The 14,841-nt window shown below is 44.9% G+C and overlaps 1 protein-coding gene across 3 annotated transcripts in view; it reads left to right on the top strand.

Moving 5' to 3' along the window:
* Nucleotides 1–9,198: 9,198 nt before the first annotated feature.
* The window catches only part of LOC142012798 (E3 ISG15--protein ligase HERC5-like), a 50,722-nt gene continuing 45,079 nt past the window's right edge, over nt 9,199–14,841 (top strand). For all 3 annotated transcript variants that reach the window (XM_074993635.1, XM_074993634.1, XM_074993636.1), the window contains exons 1-2: nt 9,199–9,769; nt 13,342–13,474. In XM_074993635.1, coding sequence (XP_074849736.1) covers nt 9,502–9,769; nt 13,342–13,474 — 401 coding nt within the window. In that variant the 5' untranslated portion in view covers nt 9,199–9,501. The remainder of the gene's footprint in view (nt 9,770–13,341; nt 13,475–14,841) is intronic.

Genomic DNA, 14,841 nt, shown 5'->3' with positions numbered 1-14,841 from the left:
CACTGTACAAATACTGAAAGACAATCCCTTCCCTTATCTGTTCACAGTCTAAATCTGTGATCCAGTAATGGTTTTAATAATATGCTTAACCTAAACTTGTAAATAGTCCCAACTAATAGACCTAAACAGGGGCCTGAACAAACAAACAGTGGGAAGGGAAATGCACCACAGTAACTTACAGTGGTCACAGGACAGGTCACTGGGAGAGCTGGAAAGAAAACTCTGCTCTTGTGATTCTTAACTCTATCACATTATACACACTTACTCCGTTAGCATTTCAACTATCTGAGTTGGAATTGAGCCAGGACCTTTGTCATTGCTGTAAAGCTGTATAAATTAGCTCTGTGCTGAATTACAGAATCAGTTAAGAATTGTGTACTTGAAGTACAATAGACCAGATTATGATTTAAGTGATGCCTTGATAAATTGGGAGTAACGTAACTGACTTCAGTGGAGTTACTCCATATTTATACTAGAGACACTGAATTCAAAATCTGAGACTAACTCTGCTGAGAGAAATTATAATTACTATTATAATAGTAAATGAACTTTTTAAAGAGTTTGATTTTAGTTGTACAGCTAAAACCTTCAGACAGTTATGATTCAATGACAGGAAATTATTCTTTTCAATACAATAAGGCAAAATTTTAAAACAGGCTCTTAAAATGTAGTCACAGCAACTGTTCTTCACAGTTTGTTAGAGAGCATTGTTCCATACTAAACATTAAGCAATGTTTGGGACAGTCTGTATTATATATCAGACATATGGAATCATGCAGCCGTTTAAAATAGTCCATTTCTTCCTCAGATCATATTTTTATTGCATTCTGCAAGCCTGCTCTCTCTGCTTTCAGCTCTGAACTTGAAGCTAAAGCACTGATAGTATGGATGATTGTAATACACTTGGTTATGGAATGAGAGATCATTGCATGCTTGATTTTTTCCACACAAACAAGCACACATTTCCCCTTTATGAAACAGTGTGCAGATGGGCGTAGGTGCTGAGTTGGATTGTCATTGGTCAACCTTTAGCCAATGACTGCAAAGAAAATAACACTTTTTTTTTCTTGTCATTCATGTACTCTTGGGAAAGAACATGCTTGTGACTTGCAATTCTTGGTCAAAGTTTTATCATATATAGCTCTTAAATGAGAACAAATCACAATTTTTTTCTGAATAGTAATTTTATCTTTGACCTGTATATGCTATGTTTCTTACATTTACGGTATTTCCTCATCTATTGGCCTCTTGTTTACCAGGTATTTGAGGGTGCTAGGGGGTTTAATAAGGAAGCCTAGGTTATGTTGTCCTCATTCTGTGTGTGTTTGCTGCCCAGGTCAACGTTTCTCACTCACCTGACTTGGATGTTTTATCTGAGCACCATCCTAGGGTCTGGGGCATGGATGAGAGCAAGTTGTAGGAGGGTCTGTTCAAATATAACTAGGGGAAGGGAGGGAGGGATGGCTGTGGCTTGTGGAAAGGAATTGAAAGACATAGGAGGCTTGTACCTGCTTTTGTGAGTACGGGCATTTGCTGTTTGTTACTCACTTGGCAGTCCAGTTCAATCCCCAATTGTTGTAGGGCGATTGTGGGGCAGGCAGGCTTTTCATCTACATCTGGCTAGATGGTTGCAGCTTTTTTTTTCTGATGTGGAATTTGCCATTGTGCTTCATACCTCTATAATCTCAAGATTAGACAGTTGCAATACACTTGGGGCATATGATATATGTTTGTGGGAAAAGAAAAGTACATAGCAACAGTGCTACATGGTTTGCAAAATGAAATGTTACAGCCTAAAGTAAGTGCACACAGTCCTTCCTGCTATACAGAACATGTGATATTCCATGTTTTCAATACAGAAGCATTTGTACAGAATATGAGAAAGAGGTGAGGTAATGCAGGTGTCCTCTCTACAGAGATATCCCCTGCTCTCTTTATGGGTGGTGTTCTGTGTCTATTAAATTTCCTAACAGAATTATTTTGTTTGCAGTAATCCAGAAATGATTTCCAACCAACCAAAGCCAATGGATTGGTCTTGCCTATCAGATTTATTGAAAAACTTGTGTTTAGCATTGTTAAGATACTGCTTTGGCACAAGGAAGTACACAAAGATAGGGCATGGCAATATACTGAGATTTAAACTGATCCTTCAGTCTTCAAAATATCTTTTTTTGGCTGTCACAAACCTGATCCAGGGCCCACTGAAGCTAAGGAGATGCTTTCCATTGACTTAAATGGGGTTTGTATCAAGTCCAGTGAGCCTGCTCCCGCAGCTCATAGGCTGTCAAAATTTTCCCTTGAATTAAATGGGAGTTTTCCCAGAATAGGGACTGTCAAGTAGCCTAAATGCTTAATTGTTGGAATCTTAGATCATAATTCTGTCACTCATTAAAGCAGCCCTTCAGTCCTTGAACAAAGTAACATAGAGATGTGGAATTTTTCCAGCAGCCATTATCCTGTGACTACCCCAGACTAGCTTGTTCCATTTTAGTTAAGGGGAAAAGTCTTAACCCTTTAAGATGTGGGCTTTTTGTTCTTGTTTTGTTGTTGTTGTTGTTGTTGTTGTTGTTTTTGCTGCATTAGATAAAATGAAAAGCCTCTGCACAAATGTCCTGTTTCAACTGCCATGATGAAATCATGTAGATGTAGTATCATTTGTTGTTTTGAGAGGAAGAATGGTCCAATGGTTAGGGATCTAGCCAGGGAAAGACCCTGCTTCAATTCCTACCTGCCACAGACTTCTTGTGTGTGTTTAGGAAAGTCACTTAGTCTCTCTGCCTCACTTCCCTATCTGTGATAAGGAGGTAATAACAACTGTCCTATCACATGCAGGGGTCTTCAGGATCTGAAGAGCTCATACCATGTAAGTGCCATGGGTCTTAGGAGCTGCAGGTTGCTTGGCTGTGAGACTGAACAACAGTGTATTGTAGGACTGGCAGGGTACACAGAAGCTGGAATGCTCCACCCAGTTGCTTGCTTTGCTGGTATATGCTATGACTGATGCAAGGCCCTGATGAAATATTAAGGTAGAGCTTGCATCATCTGTCAACTACCCTTACCGCCTGCCCACTTGTTTATCAGATTCACTGCTCGCTTTGCTTTCCTGTTCTTGGAAATGTGTAAAATTCAACAGATATGTAGTCATATCAGTGTAGTTCTTGTTATACAAAAGGGAGCATGAGGTAGGGAGCCTGTACCCTGTACTGGGCACCACAAGGATCTGTTTATCTAAGTGTTGAGATAGATATTTGGGTTGTTTGCCTGCAGAAAACTTTAATAATAGTAGTATCAATTTCTCCTGTATTCCTCACTGAAGATCTCAGAGTAAAAGCTGTTAGTGTCCAGAGACAGGGAAGGTCATGGAGGAAAGCCTACTAGAAGGAAGGAGTCCTGGGAGTAGGGCCTAGGACCTGCAGGGCCCGGGAATACAGATCAAAAAGCAAAGAACTTCACTGTAGCTCAAGTGGGGCAATAGAGTTATTATTTGCTTATTGGTTTGGACTTTAATTTAGGACATTTTTACCTCAGAAGCACCATCAGACAGAGCCCTCACCCTCATCCCATCCCACCCACACTGAAAGTTCCCTTTATGTAAACAAGTAAATCCAAGGTCCGGCCTCAAAGAAGTTCTAATTTAGAGATCCATCTCCACAAACCTTTGCTTGTGCCATTAGTCCTGTTAAAGTCAATGGAATACTCAAATGAATTAAGCATTTTTATGCCAATGAGGATTTTCAGGAGTAGGTGCCAGGTTTGGCTGTCTCACAATCGGTGCGGATAGTGTGTGTGTGTGTGTGTGTGTGTGTGTGTGTGTGTGTGTGTGTTGAACAAGCGCCCTTGTTCAAGATCTCTTCCTAAACCATAAGAGCTAGGAGCACCAAAAATTTGGTATGCAGCTTCCTCGAACCCTAACTTTAACCAAGGTCAGGGTTTGGCTGAGCCTAGAAAATGGGAATTGCCAGGAATGGGGCTGTTTCCGGGACATGGAAAGGGAGAGGACAGAGGGAGAAGGGAGGAAAAAAGGGATGGACACATATAGGAGGGAAGCGATACTGAGCGTGGCCACTGGGGACAGCTGCAGCACCAAGAGAAAGAGGCCAGCAGGGTTGGGGCTCTGCCATCTGGCGTTCCGCAGAGACTGCATAAGTACCACCCCTGCCTCAAACCCAGAGCCTGCCCCTCTGCACTGTGGAAAGCCTACAAGCCTCATAGTGTGTGTATGTGTGTGGGGGTGGGGGGATTTCCGGAGGTGGGACGGCCTCCAGACAGCCTGCAGGCCATAGAGGGTGGGAGCTGCTGGGGGCTCCAGCGGACCCCAGAGCCTACCCCCACCCCCCCTGCAGCCTTCAGGCCAAAGGAGGAGCCACTGGAGGATGGAATAGCTTACAGGCTGCAGGGGAGCTGCTGGAAGGAGGGGTAGCCCCCAGAGCCTAGCTCCCTGACAGTCTGTAGTCCATTGGGATGTCACTGGTGGCCATGGGTAATTCCTGGAGCCTGGCCAGCCCCCAGAGCTCCTCACCAAACAGGCTGCAGAATGGAGGGGGCCACTGGATGCCAGGGCTGCCCCTGGAGCTTGGCTTCCCACTCAGACAGCCTGTGGGCCATGGGCAGTGTAGGCTGCTGGACCCCCCACCTCAATAGCCTACAGGCTGCAGGGAGGGCTGCTGGAGAGAGGGGCAGCCCCTGGAACCTGGCCAGCCCCCAGAGCTCCTGGCCAAACAGACTGCAGGAGGGAGGAAGCCAGTGGAGGCCAGGGTAGTTCCCAAAGTGCTGTCCCCCTGCCCAACAGGCTGCAGGGTCGGGGGGAAGGGAGGGCTCAGCTGGAGGCTGGGGCCAGCCCACAGAACACCACCTCCCTGACAAGCTCCCCCCAGAGCAGCTGCAGGCCAGGGGGGCTGCAGCAGACTGGCGGTTGCTCCCAGAGTACTGCCCCCCAATAGGCTGGAGCTTAGGGGTACAGCTGGAGGCTGGGGCCAGCCTGCAGAGCCCCAGCTCCCACTCGACAAGCGTGCAGCCCCTGGGTCCCACCCAGGAGGAGTCACTGGCTGGGGAGCCTCCTTTGGAGCTGCCACCACAGCAGTGGCACCCTCGCCACCGTGAGTGGCCCCAGTAACCACCCCCTCCACCTTCCAGCACCTGTCCTGAGCCTCCTGCCCTGTTTTCTGCACTGCCGACCTGACTTAACTTCTGCACCCCTGTCCTCTTCTTTGAGCTCTGCCCACACCTCCCACCCCTCCGCCCAAAGCAGCTACCAACTACCCCTCCTCACTCCAGCCTTCATTTTTTTCATTTGTGAAAATACTATAATTGAAAAAAGCATGTTAATTTTTCATTTATTTTCAACAAATTACTTCAGTCAAAGACCCGAGTAACGCTAGTAAATAAATAAAGGGCGAGGAAGAGGAGTGGTAGTACTGGGATTACACAACAGGAATACCCCGTTACTCAGTTCTATATTTGTACCATGGTACGTTCCATTCGTGTATTTTTGTAAGTGTGGGTGATATGCAGGAGTGAGCTCCTCGAAGAATGGACAGAAAGTTGGCAAAAGGATTTGGAAGGCTGTTCTCTGTCCAGCATGGAAGAAGGCAGGAGCGGGTAGACACAGAAGGGGGGCTAATTGCTTAGTGCTGTTTTCAGGTGGCCACATTTAAGATCTTATACATTGTGACACTATTGCTCTTTCTCTAATTTGTATTTATGTGTGAAAATAGAAAAAAATAGATTTGCTCTTATTACAGTAACTCTTAAGCTACGTCTACGCTAGCCCAAGACTTCGAAATGGCCATGCAAATGGCCATTTCGAAGTTTACTAATGAAGCGCTGAAATACATATTCAGCACCTCATTAGCATGTGGATAGCTGCGGCACTTCGAAATTGATGCGGCTCGCTGCCGCGCGGCTTGTCCAGACAGGGCTCCTTTTTGAAAGGACCTTGGCTACTTCGAAGTCCCCTTATTCCTATGAGCAGATGGGAATAAGGGGACTTCAAAGTAGGTGGGGTCCTTTCAAAAAGGAGCCCGCCCTGTCTGGACTAGCCGCGTGGCGGTGAGCCGCGTCAATTTCGAAGTGCTGTGGCCACCCGCATGCTAATGAGGTGCTGAATATGTATGTCAGCGCTTCATTAGTAAACTTCGAAACGGCCATTTGCATGGCCATTTCAAAGTTTGGGGCTAGTGTAGACATAACCTTCATGTGAGATTTTATGTTGATTTTTAGATGTATTCTTGAGCAGTTTTGCTTTTGATTTGGATTCAGATGCACATGCCAATAGGACATTCACATCCAACACAGGACGTACGAAAATACAAATGTTCTCTTGGGAGCCACTGTATTGTTGTAGACCCACAGATTGGACCCCCAGCTAGGACTCAGAGCTTGAACCTACAAGCTGTTAAGCAGCCTCCCCATTTACTTCAATGCGAGTTAGAGCCACCCAGCACTTTACAAAACTGGAATCTAACTTTTACCATTATTGACCTCTTGCAGATAGCTTTCTGTGATTAAAAATAATACAGCCTGAAGTTCAATCTGATCTCCTCCTCTCCATATCCTTTAATTCCCTTTTCCTTGTTCCCTACAAAATCCATAATTTCTGTCCTAGAGGTCCCAGTGAGACAACTCTTTTCTAAGTAGGCATAAACAGAGAAACTGAGAAAAATACATTACCACTGCCCATCACCAGCCTCACCACAACCACTTTGGGCTTTACAGGACAGGATTTTTAAGCACTGTCAGTGGACACAGCCCTATGAAGGTGTAACACACACACCACGGCTACATCTACACTTAAGACAAACTTCGAAATGGCCATGCTAAGGGCCAAATCGAAGAATATTAATGAGGCGCTGAAGTAAATATTCAGTGCCTCATTAGCATGCTGTCAGCCGCAGCACTTGGAAAGTGCTGCGTTTCACTCACCCGCGGCTCATCTACACGGGAGTCCAGCTGATAGGAATAAGGGGATTTCGATGTTTGCAAGGTCCTTTCAAAAAGGACCCCTGTGTGGATGAGCTGTGAGCGAGCGAAAAAGTGCCATGGCCAGCAGCATGCTAATCAGGCGCTGAATATTCATTTCAGCACCTCATTAGTATTCTTCCATTTGCCCATTAGCATGGCCATTTCGAAGTTTTTCTTAAGTGTAGACATGGCCCATGTAATGATTCTAAGAGCTGTCTATCAGCTTGCTTTTAGCTCAAGCAGTGCGTTCCTTAAGGGTCTGGATAGGTTGTACCTCCCTGTAAGAGATCTAGTGCTCTCTTGGGATCTCACTCTCATATGGTCACGACTGATGGGACATCCCTTTGAACCTTTGGCCCCGTGCTCATTGGCATACCTGTCCTATAAGGTGGGGTTCCTGGTGGCCATTACTTTGGCAAGGAGGGTGTCAGAGTGGAGGGCCCAGATGTCTGAGCCCCCTCATACAGTGTTCTATAGGGATAAGGTGCAGTTGCATCCACAGCCTGCCTTTTTGCTCAAGATCGTAATGTCTTTTCATGTTAACCAGGACATTTAAAACCAGTGTTTTAAACCTCATGCGCTGGATTGGGACAGGGTGCCACACTCCCTGGACATATTTGGGCCTGGCCTTCTACCTTGGCGGGACTAAGTGGTTCTGCAAGATGTGATAGAGTCGGGGGAGTGCATGTGTGACACTGAGGCTGGATGTGTGTGAGACAAGCAGAGCAGCTCTCAGCGGCTAAGGATGACACTGGGGCTATAACCTAGGCTGGCAGGTAACACCTCTGCCCTGAACAAAGAGGAGGGAGGAGCTGAGCTGGGTTTGATTCTGGGGCGGCAGTTAGAAGCTGGAGGGGAGAGGGAGCTGGAAGGCAGCCAGCCTGGCGAGGGGGGAAGCTACACCCCAGAGGGGCACCCCTCGGGCGCCTCTCCCCAGGACAGGTTGGAATGACTGTCTCTGATTGCTGCACTGACTCTTCTGTAAGAAACTGGGCCTTTGCCGCCTAATAAACGTCCTGTTCTACCTGCTGAGTGAGAGTCACTCCTGCCTGCGGATGGGGTGCAGTGCATGGGGATCCCTGAACGCCATCACACAAGTGCCCCCAGCTTTTTGTGTCATTTGCAAATAGCACAAAAGCGCCCTTGTTACTTCCCAGCACCTGTTATCCTGAATTGTGTTGTGCATTAAGATCTGTTATGGACTGTCTAAGGTCCCTTCCCCAACCATCATAGCACACTTGACAAGACCCCAGGCCTCTTCAGTGGCGTTCCTGGTGCACGTGCTCATCTCAATCATCTGCAGGTCATTGGTACACATGGTCATGGACTTGGTCATTGGTGCACATCTTCATCTCCCACTACACCCTAGTACAGCAGGCCAGGGGGATGCTAGGTTAGGTGGGATGGTCCTGTAGTCAGCTACCAGACAGAGGTAAGATCTGGTCCTACCTCTGGGGCATATTGCTGGTAACTCACGTATCAGGGTGAACAGGAGCAGTCACGCAAAGAGTTAAAAACATTCACCTTTGTCAAGAAGGAACTTAGTGAGGGTCAGATCCGCAGGGGTACTTATAGGTGACGTAGCCACAAAGGGGACTACAGTCAACCTGATGGGTACCACTAGGGAAAAGTCTTCCAACAACTGTGCCAGCCGTGCATGAACATGCGTATCAGAATGGAGAGGAGCAACACATCTCGAAGAACAACAGTTACGAGGTGAATAACCAGGTTTTCTTATGGTTGCTTTTACTGAAAGAAATGGAAGCAATAAATACTACCGATGTAATGTCCACATTGACAACAGGGATGTCTGAAAGGGATGCATTTTCTGGCACCATACAGGTCACTAAATAGTTGCCGTAGTAGATTTGTGTCTCTGCTGGAGATCAGAATGACGGTGAATTGTATCAGCTCACTCACCCAGCAAAGAAATTCTGGCTCAAATTTTTATTGCAAACCAATGGGAGAAGCTCTGCATTTTTCTCTTTTAATTGACTGATTTATTTAAATCCATGCCCATTGCTGCCTCTATTTGTGACATGTAAGTTTTGCTTTCCCACCTCCCGTTGCTAAGGAGAGAGGACTTGGCAAAGCAGCACAGTTTCAGTTTCCTGGGAGGACACACCTCTTGTTTCCCTCCCTTTTACAGAAGCGGGGAGGGCGGAGCAACTAGTAGAGATTTAAGCCTCTTGACTTTATCAGTCACCAACATTCACACTCACAGCTGGTGTAAGAGAAGCAGCATTAGATAAAGAGCTTGAGTCACACAAGGAACTTTTACAGGCTAAGAAATCCATAGGCTGGTTCTGTTTTTCTTTTGCAAATATTTTCAAGGATAAAAGTCTTTTTCTCGTGGCAGTTACTGTAAAGAGAAAAGTTGAGCAGCAGAAGTACCCTTTCCCAAGTGGATCCCACTGGACATAGTTTTTATCAGCTGTTTTTGCTGCATCTGGAACTGTTTCCACTATTCAGTGTGTTGTGGCTGGCTAGCTTTCTCTGGAACGCTGAATACAGCTGGAGAATAAGAGCATATCTAACAAAATGCCAAGGAACTGTCAGACCAGCAGGCAACAAAGCTGCAACCAGGTGGGGTTATTGTCAACACAACCTCAGCCAGCAGGACCAGAAGTCTCATCCTTGTTGTTGTTCCCAAAACCAAACTGTCATCCCAACTTCTTCAAGAAGCACCCCCAAGAAATTTGCCAAATAAACTGCAAAGGGAACTCTTTGGCTGTTGTGGAGAAAAATGGAAGCGTTCTTATTTTTGACAAAGAGAGTGAACATCACCAGGGTCTCCACAAAAAACCTAGTGAGTATTTGTTTTCCATGCTCCACGGATCAGGTCTTGATCTGTTGTAAACTGACATAGCTCCAGAGATGACAGGGAGCTGCACTCATTTACAGCAACTCAGAATCTGGACCAGTACCTGAACATTTTCTCTATTGTTGTCAGGTACCCAAATGAAACCCCTTTAGAGTTAAATGTAGGATAGAAATGAAAGGTGCTGATTCTGTACTGAATTATTTTTATAGTGTGTATATATGTATATGCTTATATTCTTTCTCTTTAAATTAAGCTTATCACAGGAGACCAAAGTGATTTAGGTTGATTTTTTTCACAGAAAACTCCAACTGGTTTGTGATTTGTCTGCTGTTGCTGTTCAGAAGTTCAGTTCTCTGCTGTCACTCTTATTTCTGTCTTCTCACCTAGAGCAAAGCATCTCAGAGGAGTAGCCGTGTTAGTCTGTAACTTTGAAAACAGCAAGTAGTCCTGTGGCATCTTGGAGACTTCATGCATTTATTAAGTCATGAGATTTCATGGGTAAAACCTACTTCATTAGATAGATGGAAATGTTTCCATCCATTTGATTATGTGGATTTTACTTAACGAAAGTGCACCTAGAGCAGTTTCCTTTCTCTGTTCAAGTACCAGTTTCAGTTTCTATTCTGGATGCTGAGCAGAAGGCTATGCAAGACCAATCAAACTGCTCACAGCTGCCAGGTGATGGATGAAATGCAGAAGTCCACTTTTGGAATGGATTCCTTCTGGTTGCTGGAGGAATAACCCTTTCTCATAGAAGAATGGGAACTTTGTTGTTATTACAGATACTTTACTCTTTTTGATTTCTCAGTGATCAAGTGCCTTATGCATGTAAATGTAAGCTCTGATCACTGGCTTCGTGGTGATTTAGTTTAAGGTAAATTTGAATGTGAAGCTCATAATTTATGGAGTAGTAACTTTTATATGCTAAGACAAATGAAGGCACTGATTAGTAAAATGGTCTGATGCGCATTTAGAGGTGGCTGAGATTCTGTTATATACAGTGCGTGTTAAAGCTTCTGTGCTACAGTCCAATTCTAAATAAAAGCTATTGACTTTATTAGGATCCTGACATAATCATTTTTCCCTTTTCACCCTTCTTCTGAGGGATTTTCTTTTGAAGTAAGGAAGCAAGCACACGCAGGGTCCTGCATGCAGGAGTCTGAGACTAATAAAAAGGAAGTTCAAGTGATCTAATGGAGATGCTCCAACTTGGGGAGTGGAATCTATGAGACGGGGTCCCATAAGGTAGAGAAATCTCAATTAAAGAGGAAATGGCTATTTTTTCCTCCCTTTTTGAAACTATTAAAGAAGAGAAATTACAAAAGCTAGGTTGGCTAGAAATACTAGAAATACCCCACTCTTTAAATACCCCTCTGAAACCACCCCCCTACTCATACATCTGATGAAGCAGGTATTTGCCCATGAAAGCTTATGCTCCAAAATATCTGTTAGTCTGTCAGGTGCCAGAGGACTTCTTGTTGTGCTAGAAATACTTTGATGCTTTCTTGATGCACTTAGCAGGTTTTTATTTATGGCTATAACCATTTCCATGCAGGGCAGTGAATCACAGCAGCAAGTACACAGTACTAGGCATTGAGGTCCAGACTGGACTATGTACAAGAGTGAAACTGACTAGTATGTTTTCCATTGTCCAGGCCAGGGCTCAGCCACCTTTCTGAGGCAGAGTGCTGAAATTTGACTTTTTGACCTCTATGTATGGTTCGAGTGCCGGTGATGCTTTTTAAAGTCACTAATAGTCCTACTTACAACAGTTTCATTAGTGAATAAATTTAGATGAAGAGCTTTGCCATTTAAGTGGTGTTTAGTAGCATTAGCTGGTCTTTTGTTAATCCACAGGCAGCATGGCTTTGGACAAGCTCCTGGCTACATGGGGAAGCAGGGGAGTGGCTGAGCTCCCGCCTCGCATGCCATTGGAAATCAGCTTCCATGCCACTCTTGGCACCTGTGCTGAGGGTTGCTGACTCCTGACTGAGGCATGTGCAAATGAGACAAAAATGGCCAGAAAAATGTTTGCAAGCTAATTAGAGGCCTTGTCTCATTTAACTGTGCTGTTGATCTACTTCAGCTGCACAAAGGGCTTGTCTACACTACCACCCTCCTTCGAAGGGAGGATGGTGAGTCGGGTGTTGGGAGTTTATTAAAGAAGTGCTGCGCTGCATAGGCAGCACTTCATTAAACAAATTCCACCCCCGCAGCAATTTCAAAGTTTTAAACTTCAAAGTACTGGCTCGCGTCTAGCTGCGGCTTACCCGCCGGTACGTCGAAGTGCCGGCAGGTGAGCCGCGGCTAGACGCGAGCTGGTACTTCAAAGTTCAGAGCTTCATAGTTGCCACGGGGGGGAATTTGCTCAATGAAGTGCTGCCTATGCAGCTCAGCACTTCATTAATAAACTCCCAACACCCGAGTTACCATCCTCCCTTTGAAGGAGGGTGGTAGTGTAGACACAGCCAAACAGTATAGCTGAAGTCGACTTATTTACCAGAGCATCGTTCATGTGATAAAGTCAGTGGGGGCTACTGTCCCATCAATGCCCGTTACTCTTCTCATCTTGGTGGAGTACTGGCATCAATGGGAGCGAGCTTGAAGAACAATTAACGTGTCAACGGTAGATGCAATAAATCGATAGCCAATGGATTGATTGCTGCTGCATCAGTCCACCACATAGTAGAGACAAGGCCAAAGTGTTTTAAAATGCTCCTTTGTTTGAAGTCATCTGCTGGGCTGACTTTCAGAACAGAGCACTCCCAGCTCTTGCTGAAGGAGATCTGGATGCTCAGCACCTCTGAAAATCAGGCCATAAAATATTATTAGTCATACCACATTCCACTGGGCTGGGGAGACCGGAAGCAACCCCCCACTTGGGGGATTCTGTAGGTCACACAATTCAACTCTGCAGTTTCTTTCTCTATCGGACATTGTGGGAAGGCTGGGAGAGTTGTGGAGACATGGACTGTGAGTGTACAAAGTGCACTGGAAAACACCACATGGATGGGGTAAGTAGAGTGCAGCCATTTTTGAGGCTTGGTTTGTAATAGGCAGATAAGTTGATTGCAGATATGCAACTCTAAGTATGGCAATTGCTAGAATCAACTTATCTTCAATCGACTTACTTGGCTGTCCTCACAGAGTGAAGTCGCTGGGACAGTTTCTCCTGTCAATCTCCCTTACTCCTCACAATAGTACAGAGGTCGACTCATGACCCCTGATAGGTCAATTGTGCGTGTCTGTGCAAGGCGTGCAAAGTCAAACCCTAGAAGATCGAACCTGAATGGGTCAATCTTCTGGATAATGTAGACGTGGCCTCAAACCTATAGATCATGTTACTATGGGTGCTCTGCGTGTGTGTATAAGGCAAATTATGTGTGAATGGTCATGTACCAATAAGTGCGTATTTGCAAAGCCTTGTTGTTAATATTTGTGCCAAGGAGCAGAAACTCATTCTGTGATCATTAATATAGAGTGAAGTTGCGGTGTAGCTGTTAATATGCCCTGTATCTTAAAATGACTGTGGGTTCCTATCTTGATTTATTCTTCAGAATACCTGAATTCAGGAAAGAACATGAAGGTGCATTCATTGGATTTTGAAGCAGCTCATATGCTCATTCTCTCCTCAGAAGGAAAACTTTCTGAGCACAGCATTTCTGCCACAACTAATAAGTCGGAGATAAGGTGGGAAATGGACAACAATGGTTAAAGAGCAAGATCAGTATTTTGTGAATACCAGGTTCAGAGAGTGACCAGAAAGGAAGGGAAGTTGGTACAGATCTTGATGGACAAATAATGAACTTATATGGAGAAAGGTGTGGGCTGAAGTAGCCCAAAATAAGGGGAAGTGATTGAGAGACGAGGGGACAGCTTAGCATCAAGTTAGAGCAGGGCATGAGATGCCAGGTCCAACTGACAGCTAGCTGGAGAGAGCAAAGAGAGATGTGTAGGGTGGAATGGTCTTTTGAGGAGAATGTGGGAGCTTCTCTGATAACAGCAGGGCAAGGGAAAGAACCCATCCGTGACTGCTGTCCCCAGCCAGTGGGCTATGAGGGAAGAGTAGTAGAAAACCAATAGTACACAGTGGCAGAGACCGAAATAGTGGGAGGCATTTTGGAGATATGTTGCCCCTTTGCATAGGAAAGAGTTTGTTCTCTAACAAAAGAAAATGTAGGTTTAAAAAGTAAATTAGAGGGTAGCTTTATTCATTCAGAAAACATGATCAATGTCCAGAAAGCGAACCAGGCTGGATCAAGCGTTGTTGGAAGGGATGTGACACTGAGCTGGTTCCCTGGGTTACGTTTGCGTACACTGAGCATGTCTGAGGATAGCAGTGCTTACAAGCAAGCCTATTTCTCCCAAGTATGACCGACAAGTGCATCCCACAGAAGTGGGAAGAAAAGTGTTCCTGTTATAAAGTGTGGTGATTGAGCAGAGTCAGATTTGCACCCTACTATTCTGTTTTTATTTATTTTTTTAAACTCGGCATGAATGGAGCATTGTTAGACGTATAGGACTAATGAGCTATCTGAGTACCAGATTCACTTAGCATCAAGCAATACCTTATATCATGAGCCAAACTGATCTCAATGGCACTATGTACAGAGAAATGTACTTTGCAGTATGGTGGGGTGGGAGAACTGGTTCCGAAGTGACCATGTAGCAGATGACTGAACCTTATTTTTTCTCCCAAGCTGGGGCCACACAGCAGAGTTATTTTGAGATAACAGCCATTATAACTTTGCGAGCATCTACGCTCGGCACATGCTATTTTGAAATAAATTCACTACTTTTTGAAATAGTGTTATTGCAGGAGGAATAACACGTTTCGTAATAGGCACTGTTAAGAAACGGAATAATGCTATTTTGAACTAAGTGATAATGGCGTCCAATGGTATTATTTCAAAATTGGCACTGGATGACTGGACATGCTATTTTGAAATAGCTGTGTGCTGGTTTGAAATGCATTTTTGTGTGTAGCTGTGTTATTTCAGAATTGCTATTCCAGAATGGATTATTTCGAATGATGTTGCTGTGTAGACATAGCCTCG

The sequence above is a fragment of the Carettochelys insculpta genome, chromosome 4 (genome assembly GCF_033958435.1).
Source record: "Carettochelys insculpta isolate YL-2023 chromosome 4, ASM3395843v1, whole genome shotgun sequence".
Taxonomy (NCBI): domain Eukaryota; kingdom Metazoa; phylum Chordata; order Testudines; family Carettochelyidae; genus Carettochelys; species Carettochelys insculpta.
Note: the sequence above shows the minus strand (reverse complement) of the source record. Positions and strands in the feature narration are given on the sequence as shown.